The sequence below is a fragment of the Drosophila eugracilis genome, unplaced genomic scaffold (genome assembly GCF_018153835.1).
Source record: "Drosophila eugracilis isolate 14026-0451.02 unplaced genomic scaffold, ASM1815383v1 contig_90, whole genome shotgun sequence".
Lineage (NCBI taxonomy): Eukaryota > Metazoa > Arthropoda > Insecta > Diptera > Drosophilidae > Drosophila > Drosophila eugracilis.
Window position 1 is genome coordinate 10,140,612 of NW_024573812.1, and position 26,162 is coordinate 10,166,773.

Below are 26,162 nucleotides of genomic sequence, written 5' to 3' on the forward strand. Positions count from 1 at the left end.
GTTCCAATTAAACGCCCAGCGCTCCGCACCGCCCCGCCCCGCCCGTCTGCATAGTTAATTTAAATGAAATTTGTAAAATTCGTTTGAAGGCACGTGACACATGCAAATATGGCAAATAAAAATTACAACTCATAAAAATTGACTCCCTCCGAACCAGAGTCATCATTTCGCTCATGAAACAGTGTAATACACTGAAACTACACAGAGATAAAAGGATTTTATTTACTTTTAGGAATTATTTTCAACTTTTCTAACCCGAAATATTTACATTTTTATTTGAAAAGAAAGCTAAAATTCATAAGCATTGCATATGAAAATAAATTAAAGCATATTTCTTTTTATTTGTGTGCCGAAAATCGCCGAAATGTCGCAACTTGTAGCTGCCAGCTGCCACGCCCATACGGGCCATAAAATTGTAGAATATGGGGGGAGAAACAAAAAGCCAGCATGAAACTTGACTTGGGGGGCACTTTAACAAATTGTTCTTGTGCTTTAAATTCAGCCAACATAGCACACACACACCGATAATTTAACTTATTTTTCCATTTGATGTGCAACGTTGATTAAAACGTTGCAATGTTGTACTCGCTAATTGAAAGGAAAAACTGTCGCATTACAAAGGTAATAGCCAGAGGGTGTGGTTTCTCCGCTAAATTGCCGACGTTATCAAAGAATTTACGTCTAGTCAATCAAAGGTTAATTGCAGATTGTTGCAAATCAAAGAATTTTATTACGGGGTAGGGGTTTAGAGTGATAGCAGGGATAACCGTACAGAGGGTGTAATGTAGCAGTTGAAGGGTGCCATAAGTTGTAGTAAGTAAGCCATAAAGTTTCATCGCAACTCGAACGCACACACCCACCCGCACTCACATGCATTTTAATCACATAAAACTCACTTATCCTGGCAACATTTTGCGTCATTTGTAAGAGCTAAGTGTGAATACGATAGAAGCAGAGGATGGATTTGAGAGCCCCTTTTTAGGAGAGGGTTACATTAACCAGAGGATAACTGGTGGCTTAATGTTGATATAATAATGAAAAAAAAAACGTCATTAATTTAATGCATTTTTAAAGGCCCGAAAGGAAAGTTTCTATCTTACCGAAACTAAAATCCCAATCATATTTTCTATGAGTTTATAAGTTGCTTATAATGACTTCTTTAGAGTTTGACCAACTCTTCAATCCACATTATTTCTCCACTAACAAAGAGTATTAGATTAGCCTAACTTGTCTTTAGATGACTTTCGGCCTTCCCTATCCTTTTTTTAGCGCAAGCACATTTTCGTGGGAGTATTTGTACTACATACATGGCGTATGCGCCACATTTGCCAGCAAACAAATTTATGCGGCAACATATAAATCGTGTAACTGTAGCTGCCACAGTTGCTGCTACCAAGCTCACTTGTTGTCGTTGTTGTTGTTGTTACACACGCCATACGCAGCTGGCAGTCGGATGCAAATAGTTTATGCGAAAAGCTCCGAAAAAAGTTTCCAATTTGCTGGCACAGAACATCTTAATTTAATAAAGTGCCCCGGGCAGGAAAACTGAGCGAGGGAGTGGGTGGGCCGTTGGCAGATTTCGAAATTGTTGGGCTGCACACAGATAAATCTCAATTAGGGAATACTTGAATGCAGCAATAAACAGTTGGACCCCCATTCAAAATTTGTTCCTACTATATATATATATATATATCTGCCGAAAGGAAAAGAAAATTTCGTTCACTCAAACTCTGACGAGTTTTCGCTTTTATTTTTTATTCAAAGGTTTCACTTTTTTTCCTTCTAGTTTAACAAAAAGTTTTTCGATTTTTTTTTTAGCTGCTTCTGCTTTTTCTCATTGCTAATTGACACAATTTCTAGGCATAGAAATGGGGACAATAATTGCTCTGGCACTTCGTAACAAATAAATAATTAAAGACAAATAATAAAGGCAAATCCGATGAGATAATGCATTGGGTTTCCTTCCATGGAGTCAGATCAGAAGACTTGGACGCGGTGATTCTCACGATCGCAGACCAAAATATTGCCATTGGACATAATGGCCACGCCCTCGAGTCCTTTGAACTCCGAATCACCGGAGCCCCAGGAGCCGAAGGTTTTCAGGAAGCTGCCATCCGGATTGAAGATCTGTATGCGATTATTTCCAGAATCGGCCACGAATATATAGCCCTGATCGTCCACGGCCACACCGCTAAATACGAGAAAGGAAAAAAACAACAAGACATGCCCTCGTTAACACTTTGTCAATTAAAAAAGGGGGAAATTCGATTTGCTTACCGTGGAAACTTGAACTGGCCGTCATCGGAGCCCTCGCCGCCCACCGTGGACAGCACTTTGCCGTTTACGTCGAAAATCTGCGGATACGGAAAAAGGTGACAGGCGGAGAAGGTGAAAGAAGGTCAAATAAATTGCGAAATGAATCTCGATTGGTGAGCATATTTTAATTAAAATTGTTCACATGGCCAGACAGGCATGAAAAGCCGCTGGACCCAGGAGGAGGAGGTGCAGCCGGGGGGCTTGGGTATTGGCTCACCTGAATCCTGTGGTTATTCGAATCGGAAACAATCACACGATTCGTGTTCGATACGGCTATATAATGCGGATGCTCAAGTTGTCCCTCGCCACGGCCGCAGGAACCGAATTTGCCAACGAAGGAACCATCGGATTGGAAAACCTGACGAATGCGAATATTCGATATAAGTTTGCAAATTGAAATGGGCACAGAGAAGCACTCGAACGGATGGACCTTGCAGTAAGGGAGTACACAAAAACTCAAATATATATATATTCCAGTTAAGCCCATGAAAATTGCTGAAGAGGCGGGCAGGCTGGTGCAGCCCGTCGAGTGTGACAAATTGGGCAAGACTCGAGCCAAAACTCCCCAGCCTGCCGCCGCTGCTGCCCCACTGAATATATAAATATTTGCATGCAAATCGAGATTGAAGATGGAGGCGAGCTGGAAAAGGCTGCCAAGGATGGGAGGGACCGAAAATGGGATGGGATGGGATGGGCAAAGTCCCCCAGCCCCAACCTCACCTGCACTCTGTGGTTCTCCTTATCGCACACGTAAATGAAGCCGAGTGCATCGGTTGTTACGCCCCAAGGATAATTGAATTTGCCATCTGCGGTGCCCTGCGAACCGAAGGCGCGCAGGAATCGTCCTTGCGGATCGAGCACTTGTATGCGATGATTGTATCTGCAATCGAAAAGAAAGAGAATACACAGTAAGGAAAACTTCATTATTATCTTATTTAAGTTGGATAAACAAAACTGGAATTAAAACTATTTCATTGGTGCAGCATTCTTTGACAAAATATTAGAAAATGGTTCTGAAATTCCTTGAAATTTTAGTAAGGAATGATTCAAAATTATGCCCCTTATTTATTTCAGTGTAGGTGGACGGGCCAATTTATAGGGCCATCAAATCGGCAAATTCCCCGTTAATTGTGAACCGGAGCCAAGTGAGATCTCATTACGGGTCCCCGAAAGAAGATTCGCGGGTCGCCAGCCAAAGTGCGACGCCTTGGCATTCCAAGGTGTTGGGCGCGGATTTTTCGGTTTACAGTCGTGGGTTGCAGGTTGTGGGTCGTCGGATGTGGATGTTGTACGGCGGCAGTTGATGGGTGTTGGGCTTAGGTCTAAGCCGCTTAACGTGCAAAATCAAAGTTGACTCGCACAATGAGGATACCCCCGGCTCTGGGTGCTTAACGAGATTTTGCGTCAAACAATGACAGCGGCAGCCGGAGGAAGATTGGAGTTCTGAGAACTGAGAGATGGTAGCTTGGAGGGGGAAGCTAAAAACACTCGTAAAAAGGTTGCAGATAACATGTGCAGGACCGCCAAAAACTCGTACTCCGGCTGGCTGACCCGGCACATGTTTCTCATTAACGCGGCTATTATGCGCTTAGCCCTGCCAATTAGAGGCGGAGCTAGGACCTGGGAATTAATCATGCGCCTTTGTTTCGACTTAATTAAAACGCAGACTGACCGCCAGCAGATGCTCACCCACTCGGAGATAAAGTATCACCGGAGATAAAGTAGTAAAGCCGATATTAATTTTGTATTTCTGATAAACCCTTGGACACTGAAGTTAATCTAACAAACTGATGGGCAAAATCAGAAAAAATATATGAAAAATCGAAGAATGGAAGGAAAAACATTTCTACCAAATCCATTTCACTTACATTTAGAATATTATTAAAAGAAATACCTCTTCACTTACCTATCGGCTATGATGTATTGACCGATGCGATTGACGGCCACACCGGCGAGGCAATCGAATTCGCCCTCGCCATTGCCGTACTCGCCGAACTCCTTGACAAAGATGCCATTGGAGTCGAAGACCTGGACGCGGTGATTACTGGAGTCGGCAACCACGATACTATTATCGGGACCGACGGCCAAACCGCGTGGCCATGTGAAGGATCCGGGCTCGCTCCCCCGGCCCCCCAGCTGGAACAGCTGCTGGCGCTTGCGTAGGTACACCTGTTTAGGGATAGTACCTGCCGCTCCGGTTATACCGGCTGCTGCCACTGCTGCTGCTACCGTAGGGGACGTAGGGGAGCCTAGCCCGTTTTTTGACCCGTCATCGTCGGAGGAGGCCAACTCGTTGGCTTGACGCAAAGGCAATCCCAAGCTCAAACGGCGGGACACATCGCTGGCGGTGCTGCGACCGCTTGTGCCGCTCGTACCGCTACCGTAGCCGTGCGCATGCGACGACGACGCCGACGGCGCCGTCGATGATGACGTCGAGCCGCCGGCATGCGTGTCGCGTGCGCTGCCGCTACTACCGGCCGAGTCCTTGCTGCCCTTGTTACCGTACTTGTTCTTCAGGTACCGTGCCCATGAGCTCAAGGCCTCGCCGTCCTTGCTGTCCGTCGTCGAGCTACCGCCCAGACCGCTGGACCGCGACGATCCTGCTCCGCGATCGGTGATCGGTGAGTTGTCGCGCGATTTCAGGGCGTGAGAAGAGCGACTGCGGGAGAGGTCACTGCTGCCATAGCCGCTGTACCTGCAATGGTATTTTGATTAGCTAATGCTTCCGGGCACGGGCCCACATGGGGGATGGGGTGAGATGAAATGGTACGGACTGCTTTGGCTGAATTTGAAATTGATGAGGCGCTTTCAACTGAGAAAAACAGGTTTCATTTATATCAGGATAATACCAACTTTTCTTTCAACTAATAAATTCATTTCCAATCACTACAGCTTTCGAGGAACTTAAGGAAAGAGTCAGAGAGAGGAAAGTATCAGATTGCAATATAAAATCAAAAAGTTACAGAAGTAATTTCAGTGTAAAAAATCGTAAAGGAAAACATTTTAAAAATATTTTTAATATATTCCTGATTTAAAGAACAACTATCTTTCCCAGCTTACTGATCTAAATGGTGCATGAGAACTAGTGCTGCATATGTACAGAGAGATTTAGAGAAGGGGGAAACTTCTTGGTTGATTTCCAGTTAATTTCGGTTAATTGAAAAACGCGCAGAATTTTGTTTCTTCCTTAACGACAAGTAAATGACTAATAAAAACGAAAAAATACAGAAATTAAGAAGAACTAAAAATTAAATCTAAAAAGTTGAATTAGTGTAGAGTGCAACATAAACGAGAACGAAACGTGGCGAACTTCGGACGTGGCACGCACAGAAACTCAACTCAAAAATAAAAACCATAAAACCAAATGTAAAACTAAAATTTTAAGAGTTTAAAAAAAATTAATATAAACCGGGGGACAGCACACACGCACAATGAAAGCGCCCAGCGCACGACAAAAATTACTATCGGCGGGAAATATATTATTATATCAATATGTACAGCCGATATAAGTATATATATAATATATATAACCTATGTACAAGGGCAAGGGGGTGGGTCAGGTATATAGAGGTCTTATATAGCTCAAAGATCTGGTGTCTCACGCGCACCTTGAGGCCAGGTAAGCGGACGGCGAGACCGTAGTGGGGGACACCGGCTCATCCAGATCCTCGTCATCGTTGCCAAACTGATGGGACGAGCGGCTGCGCGCCAGCCGTGTGCGTCGCTCCTTCATGGCCAAATAGCGGGAGCGGCCTGTTCCATAACGACTGTCCGAATCGTCACCAGTTCCGGTTGCATCCTCATCGAAGGAGGCGGTGGGCGTGGATAGCGAGGGTTGCGTTACAATGGCGCTGCTCTTGCTCTTGTTTAGAAAGCGGCTTGTGTAGCTGCAAAAATGTTGATTCGGTTCGGTTTTTTGGTTTGGTTTTGGTTTGGTATGGTTTGCTCATTTCGTTGTTTCAAATCAACAAATTTTGAAAAGTTTTTGAATTTAATATACGGTGTACGAGTATTTGCCGTAGCTGTTGCTGTGTGTGTCTCATTTCTCGTTATTTTTCAATTTAAACTTATCCCTGGGACAACCGCCGCTTAATTAAACTAACTTTTAACCAGCTTAAGTCCGCGTCTGTACCAGTAAGTGTGGGTCGCATTTATTAGCCATTAAATTCTATTAAAATATATCGAAACTCGAGCACAAAGTTTCTAATTAAATTCACATTTCGCATTATCGAAAGTTAAACAAAGTAGTTGGCAAAAGTTCGGTTAAGTACGTGAAATTATGGCGCCAATAGGCGTCCGTGTCTGTGTGTCTGAGTGTGTATTTGTGTTGGTTGGTGGTGGGTGGCTGGCTGGTTGGGCGGGTTAAGAAACACGAAAAGCAACAACTACTACAAAAACATCAACCAGTACCGAGGCACGGAAAAATAACATCATTTAAATGCTTAAATCTAGGTGAGTACGAGTGCAGCAAACGCAACGCAAATGGGGCAAGCAAAGCAACAACAACAACAACAACAACAACAGCAATGGCAACTGCAACAGGCAGCATCATCAGCGGCCCAAAAAAGCAGGCAACACTTTTTGCTACTGCTTGATTTTCTCCCTAAAAAAAAAACAAGAAATGACTGAAACTGCCGCTGCATATCTGTTTACACTGTTTAATTGCCAACGATAAAAAGCAGCTTTAACAAGTGAAAGCTATATAATCCAAAGCTACGACCAGCCGATACTGGTCAGTTTATTTGATTTTATTTTAAGTCCCTGAAAAGTACCCATATGACTCTTACAGACTATGAACACATGCTGGGTAATAAATGAATCCTTTATTAATTCCATTTTCTCTCTATTCTCCTGGGATTATTTAACATAAGCTTCATTGAGCTGAATATAGGCAATAATCTAACAGAGCTATCGAATTCTAAACTTCGAATTCTAACTTGTAATATTTTTTAAACCAAAGTTTGTTTAACTCTTTGGGGTCTATCTGAAGAAGTCTGTGGTAGAAAAACAATCTACCCGACTTTTGGCTGAACCCTTTAAACTTTAAATTGTATGCAACTGAAAGCTCTGACTTTCTCCTGTAGAGCATAAATCCAGCTTCAGTTTTAATAAACAAACACCTAGAATAAATACGGCAGTGATAAACACTGGCTGGCTGATAGACTGCTGAAAATTATATATACGAGTTTGCTGGCATTCGGAGTGATGGAAAATACCAATTTATCGCATTGTTCCAGGAAAGCAGAAGCGAGTGGGGATGATTAAGTGGAACAGTAGGACGGAAAGTGGAGTGCGAAATTGGTTGGAGGAGGGGCTGTTGTAATTACATTACGCTAGATTTGTTGCAGGGGAAAAAGGGTTCGGTGTTTGTTGTTGTCGTGCAAAAGTAAAATTAAAGAAGTTTTTGTCGCCCAGGCACAAAGGACGCGACTCGCATCGCATTGAGCCTGAAACGGAGGGCCGCGGCATTGATCCCTTTGAAAAGGGTATTGACAGAGAGACATAAAGGCGGTTGAAAAAGGCTGAAAAAACAGACTGACAAAAAGCGAGAAGTAAAGTTAATTTCCAGCCCTTTGAGTGGCTCTTTTTGAAAGGCACCATCATCATTGACGACTCTATTTGCCCATTGAAGGTGACTCCGAGTACTCAAGTTGGCGAACTTGTTCAATTTTATTTCCAGCTAACATTCAAATATTTAATCAATAGGGTTAAGCACTCGTTTAACATGAGTTGGCTTAGTGGGTTAGGCTAGGCGGGGGGATTGGGAGGTGCTTATTTCAGAACTCATTCAACATTATGGGTTAACAAACAATTGAACTATGAATTGCATTGAAGTCGAGTCGATTTGGCCTGAGTTTCACACATATATATATATATATATGGTATTATATAGTATATAGTATATCGGGCTAGACATCGGTAAGTCGCTTTCGGTAACGAGCCCGGCTGGGTCTGCTTATGTACGGTATGCTAAAGGGCAGTGCACTGCAAAGATCATTTAATAGAGAACACAAAGAGAGAAAGAGATTGATAGAACGGTGTGTACTAGTGTGTGTTTACCTATCAGAAGGTTGTGTGTATGTGTGTGTGTGTGTGTGTGTGTTTGTACTGTATGCGAGTGTCGTTTTGCTATGTAAAGGTTATGAACTTGACAATTAGACGCCACACGAGGCGTATGAGCAACAAAGTGGCCAATGCCATGTTAATGCCAGGACGGAGCACTTGTACAAAGCTGCAGCAGTGAGATACAATGGGATACAAAAGAGAGACTTAGAAAGCACACATTAAAACGCATCGAGAACTCGTTGTGAAACCAATCCAAACCAAACCAAAACCAAACACAATTATCCATTAGGCATATCGATTAAAGCCACTCTGCAGTCGTGTGTGCAAATGTGTACCTAATTAAAATTGTAAATTAATAGCAGGCCGTGTTTTTTTTACATGTAATTTAATTAGTATGGCGCAAAAACGAGAAAAACAAATTGCCGAACTGCAATATTTGACACACACACAATTTATTATTTGCCATGCCCATCAGATATTTATATCTGGATAGTTGCATTGAAGAGTGGTAGCTACTAAGCTGTTGCACAGAGGAAAATTGTGTAGTGATTTGAATAGACTTAAAGTTCAGAAGGCACTGAACACATTTCGGCGAAATAAAAGAAAATTTGAATTGATAATACTTTATGGCGCTTAAATGTATGCTATGGTATTTCTTCGACGTATTTTAATTTAATTTTTAGTCCAAATCCAATTAATTACGTTGATAGGTTTCAAAAATAGTTTAAAATATGTAAGTAAAAAAATAAGTTTAAACTCAAAGACTTCAAAACAGATGAGTATGTTAAAAAGCATGAAGTCTACCAGACAATCAAACATTTTGTTAAGAATATATCTAAGTTTAATATACAAATCCCTATTATTTATACTAAAGGCAAGTGTCATCACTTAAAGAAAAATAATTATGCATTTTTTGTTAATTTAATCCTCTGTGCAGACTACCATATGAGTGTGTTTTTCATATTATCTATTCCGCTCGCCTCATTAGCCATGCAAATTAGTTCTGTTATAGAAACTACAAATTGTATTTTTTCTTTAAACGCTTTTGGATGGAAATACCTGCTGCCTGTGCCGCTTCCATAGCGATCTTCGCTCTCGCTCGCATGATGAGGAGCTGGTACAGCTCGCGTACGTCCGCTGCTAGTTCCACTACCACTTCCATAACCGCTGCTCGAGGGCGTGGCATAGCTGCTTCGCCCCGCCGCCGTCGAGGAGCTATCATCCCGGGAAGCTCTTCGGGCCTCCAAGCGATCCCTGTAGGATCCACCACTGGTGGAGCTACTGGCTGCCGTGGTTGAACTGGCGGCGCTACTGGGTGTGGATTTGGTGTTGGTGCTACTACTGGTGGCACTCGTTTTTGCCTTGGTCTCAGGTTCCGATTCAGATTCGGATTCCGAACTGGTTTCCTCTTCGCTACTGGAACTGGACTCGGCCTTCTTCTTGTCCGCGGAACCATTGGATGTATTGGCGGTGTTGTGTTGCGGCAGGAAACGGCTCACGAATGGCTTCTTTTCAGGAACAGCCGTCGTATCCCGGGCAGTGGAATACCTGGATGAACTAGGCGCCTTGGGATTTTGTGTCGTGGAGTTGCTGTTGCCACTGGTGGTTGTTGCAGGTCCAGCCCCGGATGTGGATGTGGCTGTGGCAGCTGCTGCTGCCGCCGCCGAGCTTGCTGAGCTTTCGGTGGAGGCACTGCTGTCACTGCTCCCGGATCTCTGGGTCTTCTTCACCGCTGCCACCTGGGCGGAAACTGGCGGCTTCGACTGTTGGATTGTAGGAGTGGGAGTTGCATCAGAGTCTGTGGCGCTGGCGGTCTGAGTTAGTTCAATTTTCGGTGTTGGCAAGCGACGAAACGAGTAACGAATGCGATGCAGATGCAAAATATAGAGATTTTGAGATAGAGAAATAGAAATGGCGATGCTGATATATGGACTTGCTGAGGGACGGGTGTAATGTCTGGTAACAAGGCCCCAAGATTTTGTGTGTATGCAAGGGAAGGTTAAAGTTAAACTAGAATATTTACTCCAAAAGTTCTTTTGATCAACTTTTTGTAAGTAGGTAGTAAGCAAGTCTGACCTTGGACATGCAAAAGGTTGACATAAGGTTTTCTCAAACCGAAAAAGGCTGCTTGAAAGCCTTCAATTAACTACTTCCTCATGGCGTTCATAGCAATATACATACTTTTGTTTCCGATAGAAAGCAAACAGTTGTAAAATCTAAGCCCTCATAGACAAAAAAAGTTAATATACCTTAATATTCTTACTGAAGTGGCCTGCCTTTTTGAAAAAGAACTTTTGTTTCAACTAATGCCTTCTAACACACTTCTAACATAACATAGCTCCCCATTATGTTATTTCAATTTTGAGTAGCCTTTTAGTTGCAACGAAAGGAAATTGTAAAATTCGTAGAAATAATAAATGCCCGGCATCCGACCCTTTTCATTACATATGATATTTCATCCACTCCCTTTGATGTGGCCCTAATTGATCAGACAACCTTTTCCTATTCCCATTCGGTAAATGCCAAAAACAAGACAAATATGCAGCAACTGTGCATATGTCTCTCACTAAAGCATATACGTGTGTAGTATTTGTAGTGTGTATGTGTGGAGTATTCATTCACACAGATACACACGCACACTATGGAAGACTGGAAACATTGTTAAACTGACGGAAGCAGCCGCATCGCTGACATTCGCATGATGGTGGAATATTCGCCATTGAACCCCACTCTGTCTGCCACTTTTTGGTGGGCGGTCTTGGGGGTACTGGGTGAGGGGCGTGGCAACAATGTGTGAATGCATGACATGCGAAAAAATAAAGGAGTATAGGATATAGGAGGAGGAGGATAAACTGGATGGAGGCAAAGAAATACATACACAACAGAAATATTTACAGCGGACATCAGAAATTGTAAACCAACAAAACGGCAACGAAAAAATAAAGAATGGAATAAAAAGTATTCAAGATGATGAGAAAGAGAAAGGGAAAACATTTAGAGAGAGAGAGAGAGAGAAACCATGAGGAATGTCGCTTTGTTGATCAGGGTCTGCGGTTTATTCAGCTCGACAGCATTTGCCAAAGAAATTTAGTAACATTTAAGCAAATTAACATCACTACCACATCGTTTGTCCACTTGCAAAAGAGATTCGCATGAGATATATGTAGATATGAGAGATATAGATAGGTAAAGATAGATAAAGATAAACAGAGAAAGGGAGAAACAGAAAGATTCGAAAGAAAATACTTGTTACATCAAAAGAATTTTGTAATTTCTGGTTGCTTTATTTGCTTTAACTTTTTGTGCAGTCTCTAACTAACGATAAGGTATAGGATGTTAAACTAGATAAATAAAAATTTCTATATATCCATATATTTGTATACAATATTGTACAATTCTGATGTCCGAGCTTTGGGTCGAAACTTTGCCTTCGCATTGCATTTAGGTTTTTAGTGTGTGTGTGTGAGGGCAAAAGGTTCTGACCCAAAACAGCATTAGGTGAAAGGCGCTCACAAGACAATAAACGTAAGTAAACCAAATGGAAATAATGAAAACAATCAGAGTAAATAAATAAAGACATGAACTTAACGTACACGAAAAAAATAACAAGAACAGAAAACAAAAATAAATAAAAACCAAACAAAATGGGACAAATTTCGGAAGGGGGAAATGCTTTTGGTTAGGTAAGATTAACAGTAAAAGTAACGATAAACAGTTATGTTAAGTTGCTCTCTCGACTGGATCGACAAAAAACATTAAGAGAACACTTACGGAGCGGGGGGAAGTGTGAACGATGGAGCACAAATAAAGAACGAAGCACACATGGCGTATACGCAATTATCGTTTTAAGTTCTTTCGGCGGGATTTTGCAAGAAACAAGGGTGAAATACTGAGCCAGGCTGCAGTGACAGCGATCTCATCTATACAATCTATACAGTATTCATAAGCTCGTTAGCTATCTACATCTTAAATCTTTAAGTAAGATTGGAGTTCTAGATAAATAATCTTTTTTTCTATAGTAGTACGTCCATTTTTAGGTATATTTTGATGAGTTTTAAACTGATAAAACGAAACATCTAGATTTAACATACTCTTTGGTTATCCCTCTGCTATCTACAAATAACGAAATATCCTTTCATGGCCTTTTGGCTTTACCAACTGATCTTAATCCTCTTCCTCCTCCTCCTCCTCCTCCTCTTCTTCATCTGTGACCTCTATCTCTTCTTCTGTGTACTCCTCTTCATCCTCTTCTTCTGGGCTTTCTTCTGTAGATTTGTCTGTTTCTTCTAGAGGTTGCTGACTACTAATGTGATCTACTGGGCTTTCTTCCACTTTTTGGGTCAAATCATTTTCGGGTGGTAGAACATTAATCACTGGAAGATTCTGATTTTCTCTATCAGCTAAGATTTCGAGGTCTTCTTCCTGCTCTTCTTCACTTTCGGTGGCTGTGACTTCTTCGTACTCGGAAGAGGACTCCTCCTCCTCCGTTACTTCGGAAGAGGTCGGTTGCAGGGATTCCTCCGGTGGGTTAAGCCGTTCCCTAGAAGCCACTTCTACAAATTCTTCTGCTTCTTCTGCACCCTCATCCTCTTCTTCTTCCTCCTCCTCTTCTTCGCTGTCACTGCTTTCACTGGCCACGCCTTCTTCTTCTGTATTTGCCTCATTCACACTTACCTCGGCTCGCGTCGTAGCTGCGGCACTATTACGCACTGGAGACGCTGCCTGGTTGGAGCTTCCATCGCTTTCTTCTCCGCCTCGATTCTTCAAAGCTGCCACCCGCTGATCGCTGGCTGCATCGCCACCACTTGACGTAGATGTGGCTGCTCCGGCTGTCGATGAAGATCCGGCATTCTTGCGCTTCTGGCGCGCCAGCTCCTCCTCGTCGGCGGCAGTTTGCTGATTCTTTTGCTGTTGCCTCTGCATTGCAGCCTTTTGGGCCTGAATGGCGGCTTGAACTGCGGCTTGAGCTGCAGCTGCGGCATCGGATTTTTTTCTCTTTTTTTCCTTGCCAATATCCGCCAGACGCTGGACAACTCGCGAGCAGTCGCTCAAACGGATAATGCCACTTAACTGGCCGCGGGACACATCCTCGCTGTCCAGGACGCGATCCTTGCGCTCCTTGAGCTCCTGCTGGCGCTGCTGTTGCTGCTGTTCGCTGTCGGAGTCGTCGTTCTGATGGGATCTCACGAATCGCGAGCGGAATCGGGAGGACTTTCCAGCCCTGCCCGAGGAACCATCGTTCTCGTAGTCGTTCTCGTAATCGTAGTCCCCGCCACCACCACGGCCATAACGATCGTTGTTCGCTTGGGTGGCGCTGCGCTGTGGGCGTTCGCCGAACTTGCGACCGCCCAACACGGGCTCATCGTTGTAGCCACTGCGCTCCTCCTGCTGGCGGAACTGGGTAGCCAAACGGTGATCACTCTTCGAACGCATTAATCCCGGTTGCAAAGTACTGGGAGGCGCCAGGTGGGAACTGCTCACCGAACCACCACTTGGTGTTGAGTGGGGCGCGATATTCAGATCGCCGAAGGTGGCCAAGTTCATGACTAGCTGGTTGGGGTCTATGGAGACCAGGAACCGCACTCGTCGACTATAGTCATTGTTCTCGTACTCAAAGTGACGCAGGAACTCCACCGTCTTCAGGAAGATCTCCTTGGTGTCCATCAGTTCGCAATCATCCCACTCCACAGTCTCGTTCATGTACTTGTCAACCGTATCGCAGTTGCTGGTGATGTTTGTGATTTCCAAATCGAGATTCTCTTTCAAGGTGGTCAGATTACGCAGTTCCACAGCCAAGTATCGATCAATCTCGCCCTTCAGCTGATCGGAACGATCCTTAATAGCCTTGGTGATCCGCTGGTAGATCTCATCGATCTCCTCTGTCACACTGATGGCGTTCGTCTGCAGACTCATGGTATTCTTTTCGATGATGGAAAGCGAGTCCTGCAGTCGGTGCAAACTGCGACGGATCTATAGGAGAAGATATAGTTTAGGGATCAGAAACGAATTCTTTTGTAGTCAAGTGCTTAAAAACTCCTCACCTGTGAGTTAAATCTCGTGATCTCTCGCCGCAGAATGTCCATGTGGGCGCTTTTGCAGTCCTCGCAGATCTTTTTCTCGCAGTGGGCACAGTGGGATAGGTAGGCCTTTTCCGAGCAAACACCACAACGCTCCATAATTTGACCTGCAAGAGAGGCAGGGAGACAGAGAAGGGAAACAATTACTAATCACACCTGGCAGCCAAAAAACACACTTCCAAATGGGCATCACAAACGACTTCCTGCCTGCTTGAGTTGGACAATAAAATGCCAAGTATGCCGGCAGCAGCAGCTCATCAATTTGCACTCTTGGCAACAATGTCTTGCCACATGCCAGGGATGCCGAATGAAAAGTGCTGGTGGGAAGTTCGCCGGGGTTTGGGGATGTCGACTCGGATGTCTGTTGCATTCACTAATGCGATTTCAAGAGCACGAAATCAACTGCACCTAAGCGCCAGTTATGCAGCTATACTCGTGTGCATATCTGTGCACTTAGAAATATTTCTTTGTCCTGAACTCTAAGATTCTTTGTTGAAGTAATTTTAACATAAATACTAAATATCTCTTAAATTACTGTACCTACTCAAGAGTACTCTATGGTACTTAGCTAATTCCAAAACAATTTGAAGAAGTTAAGGTGTTAGAAAGATTTTCCCCAGTGCCTTTCCTTTTCTGTATGCCACATCTCTTGGCAGAGGATCCTTTGGCTCGTTGACGATAGGATGCCTTCACTGGGGCAATGCAAATAACGAGCCTCAGCAATGGGGCTACAATGCAAACATGGCGAAGACTACTCCTACTACTAGTACTACTACTGCAGCCGTCTCAGCTTGAAAAAGTAAACTTTTCTGCATCAATTGCTGGCATTGGCAATGCCTGATGAACACACTCCTCAGTAGCTTTCCCTGCTTTTCCTGCTTGACAATAAACCAGCAGGAGGTTCGTACGAGGGAGTGCCTTATGCCAATAGTTGGCTTCTGTATTTTCTCGTGTAATCATATGGAAAAGTGAATTTGCAAATTCCACATGAAAGTTGTACGAGTGCTCGTTGTCCTTGCTATATCCATAACATGAAAAGGATTCCTTTGTTTCACACATTTGCATAGTCCAGGAAATTTGTAAGGCAAAAAAAATATATAACGTTCGGATGCACAGGGAACTTAACTTATGTGATAAAAAAGACTTTCTCTATCTTTCAGATTTTAAAGGGGCTATTACACAGTTTTGCCTAATTTTTTATGAGTATAAACTCTACTCATGTACTGAAGAAAAAGAATATATAACAATCTGTTAATATTTCTTGACATATCTCTTTACATCTTGTTTTTCTTTCTGTGCAATATTTAAGCCCAAGAACTTTGTCTGCCTTATTAACTCTCACTTGATCCTGATTGCAGCTCGAAAGTTGCAAGCCATTTGCATATTTACCATCACGACCATCAAGTTTTGTCAGATAGAATTGCTAAGTCATGCTTAGAAGAAGGTTAATCCGCAATTTGGTCTGGGCCAAAATGCAAATTGCTCAAACGAAATCAATTTGGCTTTGCTTAGTTTTAATTGCTATCAGTTGGCAAGAGTGTCTGACTTTTTAATTGGAAAGTCAAAGCCAAAGCCAAAGCCAAACATAATGGTAGCAAATGCTAGTTTTTCGTTGCCTTTGTTTTCTGGCTAAATTCCAATCATTTTCCGCTTGCCGTTTTTAGTGGAATTTAATTAAAGTTACATCAGTGATTACGCGGCAATACTTTTTATTAATAACATTGTTGTTTGCCCTTTGCCCTTTGTGCAATTCAGTTTCGTTTAATGCGAACTAAGCTATTTGTCAGTTGGAATTTGCAGGCTAATATTTAATATTTATTGCCAAAGGGAAGGATTTCTCTTTTTTGTGACATTTAAAAAAAAGAAAAATGCGACTTACCTGATGTGGGATCGGGCAGTTCTCCAGTGATTTCGATGTGTAGCTCTAGGAAGCGTTGTAGGGTGACGTTCGTTGGAAAGGCCTGCACGCCATTGTAGGGTATCCGGTGTTCGGCACGACACTCCGGGCATTTTACCTAAATGATTCGCAGAAATGTTTTCATTAGTCTAGCAGATATCATTCGCCCGAGGCGCTGATTCAATGTAAAATCCCTTTGTAAGGAAATTACAAAATTGTTGTACTTAAGGCTTAGGGCTTTTAGCTGCTTTGATTTCGGATTTGGATTTATATCCTTAAGACAACTATTAAAGTTATTTGTTCTTTAAATATTTATGCACTGTACGCAACTCTAAAAACCTTTCACATTTTGTTAGTTTCATGAGAAGGCATCTTGAGTGCGCTTTTTCATCTCCTGTCATCGTTTTTCACTTGCCATAAAGATCAATTTCAGTTTGTGGCTTTTCTTTTCGCATGACAGGTATATTGCAAGTCTTATAATCCGATTTTTTTGGTATCTTTTTTTCTGAGTTTGGCCAACACAATGAAAATGCTTACCAATTATTTGCGTGGCGCTGGCTAAAAGCCAAAACAAAATTTATAAATACATGCAGACTGAGGCGCTCTATAAGTAGCGCAGCACACAGATACACACACTATGGTGCACTTGTGTGGGTTCATTCGAGCCTACATACGACTATATCCATGCCTTTCTATATAATTTTTCAACAAGATATCTACGCAAATGCGCCGCAAGCAACAAGATAAATACAAAATTTTCGGGGGCGTCTTGTTGGGCGCCTCTTTGTTTTTCCACCCATTTTATTTGGTTTCATTTCCCTTGCGAGATTTTCAGTTAAGAATTTACAGAGAGGGAAAATATGTTTCCTTAGTTGATGACTTTAATGCCTGTTAATGTCTGTTCTTTAAGCCAAAAATGTAATAGTTGCCAAAGCAAAACCTATCTGCTGTTTACATTTTTCCGAAATATTATACTTTAAAAGACGGCCAAATCAAATTCAACTTAATTTCTCACAGCGTACATCAGTGATGTGTGACGTCGGCGGCATTAACGAAATTACCACACGCACACAATGGGGCCAGAAGCTACATGCATTCGCACAGTGGGATGATTAATGATGATCGCCTTACCTGACGTCGCACATAGTCCACCAGTCCCTCCATGCAGGGCTCCATGCAGAAGGAGTGCTGGCATGGCAGCAGCTTGGGGATGCGGTATCTGTCCAGGCAGACGCAGCACGTCAGCAGCTGCTCAAATTGCTCCATGGCTCACTAACATGAAAAAGTATACAAAAAAAAAGAGGAAAACAAATGCAAAAAAGTCATTAGATATGATTCGATTATACCGCAAAAAGCTCTGTCAATTTGATATTCATATCATTATAAATTCAGGACTCCCCGGCCCAACCTAAGCTCATCATAAGACGACAGACCTTCTGTCAGGCGGTAAGCTTTACCGCAACCAAAATAAAAAAAATAAATAAATGAATGGAAAAAAAGCAGGAGAAATCCGATTGCCACGAAATTCTTGCATTCGAATGAACACACAACACAGGACTAAAAGCCAGACCCCAAAAGTCATACAATAAATTGACCATTTCGTTGTCGTAAGTCGCGAGCCGACTTCATTTGGCCCGGGTAAATACACTAAGCCACAAATCTGCTTATGGCTGCTTCATTAAAAGCGGCTCTGACAAGTTTATTTAGACGAACCCGGGATACTCAACAGTATCAGATGTTTTCCCTCCCACTTTTTGTCCTCATCAGCAAATGAAAACCCATGGAGAGCGAAGCTCTTTGATATGAGAATTCTGAAGGGTATGTGTGTATCCGATTTCGCTGCACTTGAATTTAAGTATTGTTTAAATGTTGAGTAAAAATTATACTAAATAATAAGAAGTAGATATAGTCAGTTCTTAGGGAAGTATTGTTTAAACTCAATCAAAACTAGCAACAAGATTTATCTAAGCAGCAATGATGCATTTCCTTTGGCTGCCAAAATGTATTTGCATTAAACGTTTCACTTTTGTGTCTTTTGCTATATCCATGACGTGGAACGAAAAATGTATACTATTTAATTCAACAGAAAAATAAAGAAAGTGTATCTCTAAGACATGTCTATTTTATTACGTTTTATGCCGTTGAATAAATAAAAGTCTGCATCGATTATTAGCTTAAACTGAATGTAGAAGAAGTCATAAAACCTTTTGGCTTAGATATGAGAATGTTTTAGAGACTTACAGATTATAAAGAAGATTTTTAGACTGACTAATAAATCCTTCAACGAAATAGGAAATACTTTTAACTGATTAAGAAATAGTCCGTAAAATAACTTCTTTAAAACGACCTCCAATAAACATCATGTTCTGCGAGTAAATTTCCCTCAAGCAATAAATCAGAAAAATAAATCAGCTTCCATTGCACAATTTCATAAGCTACTTGCAACATTTTCGGAACGCCCTGCAATATCTTTCTCACATTTGCCTTCCTTATGGAGGAAAAAAGGGAACATTGCTGGCCGCAGTTGAGATTTTAATAATAAAAATGACACACATTTCGTATTAAGAGGGAAGAAAAGCCAGGCAGCCGCCGTATATATGAAGTATAAATATAAATACGATTTCGCAGTTGCTGGCAATATGTGCATATCGCGTATACGCCGCGTGTGTCGCGTACAAAAACGCGAACCAATGCGCACTTCCTGCTCGTAAATAAACTGGGGAATGTGGGAGGATGTAGCCATGGAATTGGTACTCCATGTCCATGATGGCCACCGCTAATTGTCGTGCGCCTGTTTGCCATTATTGTCGTGTTTGGTTGGTCTGGTTTTCGGATATTTAAAGCATCAATTTAATGCGGCCAAAAGTTCACAATGATGCTATCGCAAAAAGTGGATATATGTATGAGCTTACCAGCATATGTGAACGCAGTGCAATTAACTGGAAAATGCGCTTAAAATCAAATTGAATAGAAATTGTGTCGCTCGCTCAAATTGTGCGTGGTGAATAAAGGCGAAAAGGGTGGTCTTTTTTAGGAAGTGGAGGTTCTTTTTCTGCCCTTTTTTTTGGTGGGGGGTTTTCAAGCGGAGTGCAGGGTGTGTGGCGAATCTAATTTAGCCGTTGCATTTGTGAATCGCTGCTGAAAGGATTAAAATGAATAGCAAAAGCTGCTAGCCAGCATAATGAAAGCCACCAGAAGCCGGCATAACCACCATCCCAGCCAAAACCCATCGCCCGCTTTTACATTTAGTTTAAATGGAAGGTCATTCAGCTGGGTCCATTGAAAGAAATCCCCAAAATGCTCGCATATATGTATGTCTTTATATGTACATATATATCCCTGAATGCATTCGCAGGCAGTGTGAGTAATTTTCGGAAATACCAAACCAATTATCCGTGAAAATGTTAAATGCTCTTGAAGCTGAAATCTGTGCTTTCTGGTTTTCCCTGAATTTTCGCACTGCTCTTTGTTTTCATTCAAATTGGCAGATTGACGGCGACAGTTGTTCAATGTTTTGTTTACAAAATAAGCTAAAGAAACGACGAGAAAATCATTAACCTTGAGGGGGTTAAAATTAAGTCGAGTTATGCGGCAGGAAACAGTAAATGGCCAACAGGAAACGGAAACACACTCACACACACACTTGACCCTCAGTAAGTTTGCTGTGCCAAAAAGTGAAAAACTGCAAAATGGGTCAAACTTTTCGCGCTGTTGACAGTTGGTGACAGAAAATCATCAACGCAAAGCACTGAAAATTGAAATCAACACAAATAAATTGAAATGAATTCGATGAAATTTGGGTCAGCCGCAGCAGAACAGAAATCCAAAAATACATAGGAACCCAACTCACCAATTGAAATGGGAAACTATTTGGCAATCCTTGCTGTTGCTGTCAAAGCGGCACTCGAAGGCAATCATAAAATGCAATTGGTTTTGGCAATGCGAGAATCCTTAAAACTCAATCGTTTCCAACTCGTTTTCGGGCACTTTCATTAAATGTGTACAATCGATTTCCGTTCGCCTTACTTTACTTTCTATATATCTAAATCGGTACGATTTCGGTTCAATTTTTTTTTGCCTAATTTTCTTATTTTTTCTTTCTTTCAATTTTTGCTGGGCAACGCGCCTTGTAGAATTCGATTGGAAATGTAAAAAGCGACTGAAGGCAAGTGAAAATTGCCAAGCACATGAGCAGTCTACAATATTTTAAATATATACAATCCGCGCCATACTCTCCCGATTTTGCTGTGTATCTGCAGATACATTATATTTGTATATATATATATATCGCCTGGCGAGAGAGGGAGAGAGAGAGAGTGAAACAAAACAAAATGCGCGATCGCAAGACGAACGCAAAAATATATTCTTGGCATGGTGCGTTTGTATCTGTATCTATATAGTATAGTTGCAGCCCATTAATGAGATACAAAGATACAAAAATGAGTACTTCGCACTGCATGTGCCTTCAAAATGGAGTTCTCATCTCTCGCATTTGGAACATCGGACATCATCAACTACTTATTGGCATATCCCAAGAAGATTTCTCTACATTTAGCCCAAATACATGCACACGCCACCTCTTGACGTCATCAACTGAGCTGATTTTCCCATTCGGACGCACGCCGGCATTTTCCATCTATATCTTATTGCTGGGCTATTTGTGTGCTTTTGTGTATCTCGCTGTAACGGGCCCTAAAAATAAATTTCATTGAAAATTGGAGCGAGCATCGCTCGAATTCGCTGTTCCGGCAAACTAGCCAAACATTACGCGGTACTAATTGAAAAGTTTCACTTCTATGAGGAGTTAGGCCATTGCTTTTTGGACGAGGAGTTTGTAGTACCATTGGTAGCAGATCTGTAGTTATATTAAGAGACTTCAATACTTAATAAATACTGGAAATTAATTACAAACAAACAAGCTTCATAGGCGTATAATTTTGAAATATTAAAATTATGAATAATTCGATCTTATGTAAAGATCTTGAATTAATACTCAATTTTTTATTATATCCTTCTATTATGTAAATATATAAAAAGGTTTCTGCTCCTAAAATATTCCCTAAAACTATCCAATTTCAGAGCTGCATTCCCTGTGCACTCTTCTCAAGGTCAGAACTCCGTTTCTCTCGGTTGGGTGTGCATATATATATATATATATATCTCCCTTGTGAGAATGTACTGAAATAGAAACTCACTAGCCGGAATTCACAGACTGTGCAGTCTGCACTCCTTGGCCAAAAAAAGAACTGCACAGTATTTTTGGGCTATAAATAAAGGGAGCAGACAGCCCAGCAGATGCAATCGAAACTTTTTGAAATTTCAGCAGCACTCCCAAAAGGAAAACTCTAAACTACAAAGTATTGTGGCGTTCCAATTTCAGCGGCGATTACTTACGTTTTTAGTGTTGCTGTTTTCTTTTATTTCTTTTGTTCTACTAAGATATCCGAGGCACCCTTGGAAGGGGCCCTTTCCTTTGGCTGTTAACTCTGCTGACTGAAAAATACGAAAAAAAAATATATATATTATTTAGAGGGTAAAGCGATTTTCAGTGCCAAATTCGATGATTAATCGATTGTGTTTTTGGCCATGGCTCGATACAGGAAACACAGCGAGATGAGAGAGCAAGAGACACCCTGGCGACACCAATTGAATCAGCCGCCATTTAATGATCAGATCGATTTCACTAAAATGCGTATAAAGGGTTGGTGAGGGCGAATTTACCTGGCCATTAACACGCTGCGCATAAGCCGCATGATGCCAACTTAATTATACGGCCTCAAAGGCTGTGGCAAGCAAAACAATGATGAAGGTGGGAGGTGGAATATGTCGGCTGTTTCTCAGTCAAAGATAATGAAGTTCGGAATGCGCTTAAGGTTCGCTTATTGTGCACAGCCACAGATAAGCCCCTTGGCTGCACACACTTGACCAGGTTAATGAATGACCAGGTGGGGGGTCAAACATATGGCAGCGAAAGTAGTTAATTTCAATTAACTCGCCCTGGCGATGGCGGAGTTCCTTTCAATTAAAGGAAACAATAAAACAATGGAAAACCAATTTCCGAAACTATAATGACACGATTACATCCGAACTTCTTTAGTGGAATCCACTGTTAATTTCCGACACGAGAAACCAATTTAAAAGAAAAAATTTGTTCATGACATTTGCATTTATTTTTGAAACAACAATTTGTACAAATGTCAGTTTTATGACGTTAATTAAATTACTTTGTAAAATGTCCCAAATTATACAGAACTGTATGCATTTAATATGGATATTAAATATTATTGTTCCAGACAATCTGTGTCCTTTTTGTATGACATCCAATGAAATTTTCAATTATAAAAAACATTGAATTTTATGCAATATTTTATTTGTTACTTTCAACTTTTTATTATTAAAATGTGTAGTTAAATGGTAATTGGTTCTTCTTAATTAAATCAAGAAGAAACACTATAGCCGATTGCTGCGACTATAAGATACCCGATACTGTTTTGCACACTTTTAAAATATTTAAAATATTCATATATTAGCGCCACCTATTGTCAGATAGAGCATGTTGATAGAGCATGATAGTGACGTCACTGCCCATGTGAGGCCTTATAACTTAAATTTCTTCGCAAATAGCGAAATAATGTTCCGATTTAAAAAATCTTAAATAAATCGATAGATATTGGCAAAAATATGTTATAAAAGTTTACAGGTCGCAGTTTGTGGGCTACCTGTTACATACTTTTCAACGAACCTATTATACCCTTTTTCTCTACGAGTAACGGGTATAAAAATACATATATTATTTTTTTAACGCTTTTCATTTTTGGGTTTATGTTGAAGGCTATCCATTTAATCTTTATAAGTTTAATAATTTTATTAAATTATATGGTTTAATGTTTAGACATTAATTTAAAGAAAAAGATATATTAACTTTATTGTAATTTTATGTAAAAGCAATTGAATAATTCCATAAATATCAGTTTAAATACAATGACGGGGAATAGTCTTTGACCGTAATGAAAACATAAATATCAATTTAATCTCGATGCTACCGGATACCCATTTTTCAAGCAGTTCCCAGTTTAAGTCATGAAAGTTGGTCTGTAAATTCAAGCAGCTAAATCAAAACTAGTTTAAGTAAGTATCTATTGCCAGCACACTGCAATGGCACTTCTTTAATGCAGCCAGCAACCTTGAACTTCCGCCAAGCTGAAGCACTTTTGAAAATATGGGTGTGAGCTGTTGGGTGGGTGGTGGAATGCACAAGGCATAAGGCAGAAAGAGATGAAAAGAGACTAGTTCTCGCAATAAGGCTAAAAGGAAAACTGGAAAAAACTGTTGCCTGCTTTCAGGCGGCTCGTAAATTTAAGCCCACACTACATACACTCTCACTTAATCTTCCGCATTATTTTTATTTTCATTTGTATATATTTCGAAACGAGAAATTAAATGTTTTGTGTGAGAGGTGTGAAAAAAGAAGAAAATGAAAATAAATACAAGAAAGCGAACCACAAACATTCCAAAAGGAAGGCGAAAGAGAGAGAGAAGGAACAAGCAAAACCGAAACCGAAACAAAAGCAAACAAAGCAATCAATGATAAGCGAGCAGCGGGCAAAAGACAAACACAAACAGCAAAAATGAAAATAGAAAATCTCTGAAAATGTCGCTGATTGAATCGAACTAAAAATAAGGCAGCAACACACGGCGTATGAGCAATGTGCGTCTTAGTGTGCGTTGTATTCGTGTGTTTGTTTGTGTGTGTGTGTTTGTGTGGGCAAAATTATTGCCATGCTTTTTGATGAGCTATGCACACATACTGCGATACATACACCTATATAACAGATCCTCATCTACATACATTTGTATACATGATTATGTCAAAATGTGTTAATAAATTTTGAACGCGAAGCTCAGAAGAAGATGAAAATAATTTTGACAGCCTTTCACGAATGTGGGCAAATTGTGGGCGTGTGCAGAGCGCGATGTTGGGAAAACGGAATTGTCAGCCAGGTGACATTTTCCCGAGCTCCTTCTCTCGCCGGATTCTCACGCCTTTCCTCTCGTTTTCTCGTTTTTCGTTTTTTTTTACATAATCAGCAACCATTGAATGCGTCGAGCTCATCTCCATTTGAATGCGTTTCCAAAAAACGGGTTTAAAATGAGGATGTATTCCCCATTCCCAATCCCATTTAAACTCACTTGCGTTGGTATCTCCTATTTGCCGATGGTTCGCGTAACTTTTGCAAATTTATTCGCATGCCTTGGCGGCAAAAAGGACTTTCACTGACTTCACTTTCAAACTGCTGTTCGATACGTAATTTCCTTGGATTAAACCGACACTCGCGACGCGTTTACTGGTGCTTTTGGCATAGATGTTGATTTTGCACCCTCACGCACTGTGCGACAGGTGAAAGATCTATGGAGAGATCCTCTCTCTATATATATTTATATTATATATAGGTGGATGGGAATCGAACTGGGCTATAGGTATTATCGGCGTATCGGTCCGCACGTCCACTCGCGAGCGTGCCAGAAATGAAAATGAATGTATTTCTCTGCCCGACTCTCGAACGCTTGATGATCAGCCGTTCTTGAGGTGAAATTTTATAAATATAACCTGAGGCAACAACAACAACAACAGCAACAACGAAAGTGCCACAAATATTTCTGTGCCTTCCCACTTTCACGTAGCACTTTTGTTGTTTCCCATCTTCACCCGACCCCAACGAACCTGTATATGAATTTATAACTTGTACATATATAATATATATACCATAATTGTTTATAAGAATTCGTTTTTTTTCTTTTTGCTATTTACAATGTCGCGCAGAAAGTCCAAGAGCGAATATACATTGTTAAAGACGTAGCTTTACCTGTTATTGTTCTGGCTTATTCCGCAGTTTCTTCATTACGATTTTCACTTTTCCTTAGTCCAGAACTAAGAAAACTCAAGGAAAAGATCACACTGCCCACGCATTTCTCTGGCCGAATGATTCATTTTAGAATTTTCTTAAATATTTATAGAGATAAAAGGCGTTTATTGATACGTATATAGGAAAAGGAAATTGATGTCTTAACAAATATGTAGCGAGTTTTATATGGTTATGGAATCAAGGCTAATTGGCAGTGGTAAATGATAATGAAGTGAAGGAAAATTTATTAACTAACAGTAGCAATTGTGTAATTAATATTAGTACATAATAAGATACCTCTTTTTGTTTCTGGTTTATATTTGTTTCTCCTAAGATTTGTCATCGAACTATTAATATTACTTTCCCGTTTATAAATAAATTAGGTAACAATCTGTACAGCGCGTGTTTCCATAGCTGGTAGATAATAGATTTTATTAATATATATTAGAACAGAACTACCCTTAATATTTTCCCCATTTAGTACCTACATGTTTTGCGTTCTATGAATAGAACCATAGCTCTCTGTCATCACTTTCAGTATAATTGGTCTGCATTTTGCCTATCCCGCCAGACACTTGGTCTTTTGTCTGGTCATTCGCTTGTTTCCTCTGACACTTTCTTGTCAATAGTCTGATGAATCGAGTTTGCCGTTAAGACATTTTCGGCCAAAAGAGCCCCAGCCGAAAACAAAGCCGCAGCCACATTCTCAGTCAAAACAAAAACAATCCCAAAAAATTGCGATTTATGAGCGGGCCAAAACAAAGATGTCAGCACATTCGCCAAGGCAGCTCAAGTTGTTGACGGACTCTAGGTCAGTCCCCATTAACATCGCCATCGGCTAGAGGATATAGCTCCTCTATAACACGTAGAAAAAAGATGACCATAATTAGTAAATGATTTTGT

At 41.1% G+C, this 26,162-nt stretch overlaps 1 protein-coding gene across 3 annotated transcripts; it reads right to left on the minus strand.

Annotated features, from left to right (window-relative positions):
- Window positions 1-1,969: 1,969 nt before the first annotated feature.
- Window positions 1,970-24,896, minus strand: LOC108111953 (RING finger protein nhl-1). Of its 3 annotated transcripts, XM_017221644.2 has the most exons (13): window positions 24,547-24,896; window positions 21,751-21,849; window positions 17,488-17,628; window positions 16,339-16,474; window positions 14,424-14,566; window positions 12,595-14,352; window positions 9,442-10,145; window positions 5,925-6,203; window positions 4,223-5,011; window positions 3,037-3,196; window positions 2,534-2,674; window positions 2,278-2,354; window positions 1,970-2,191 (listed from the first exon to the last, which is right to left on the minus strand). In XM_017221644.2, the coding sequence occupies exons 3-13, from the start codon at window positions 17,620-17,622 to the stop codon at window positions 1,978-1,980; spliced, it is 4,536 nt and encodes a 1,511-aa protein (XP_017077133.2). In that variant the 5' UTR covers window positions 17,623-17,628; window positions 21,751-21,849; window positions 24,547-24,896; the 3' UTR covers window positions 1,970-1,977. The 3 variants fall into 3 exon arrangements, with proteins under 3 accessions (XP_017077133.2, XP_017077127.2, XP_017077125.2); XM_017221638.2 differs by lacking the exons at window positions 14,424-14,566; window positions 16,339-16,474; window positions 17,488-17,628; window positions 21,751-21,849; window positions 24,547-24,896 and having other exon boundaries at window positions 13,093-14,348; XM_017221636.2 differs by lacking the exons at window positions 14,424-14,566; window positions 16,339-16,474; window positions 17,488-17,628; window positions 21,751-21,849; window positions 24,547-24,896 and having other exon boundaries at window positions 9,442-10,196; window positions 13,057-14,348.
- Between the last annotated feature and the right edge of the window lie 1,266 nt (window positions 24,897-26,162).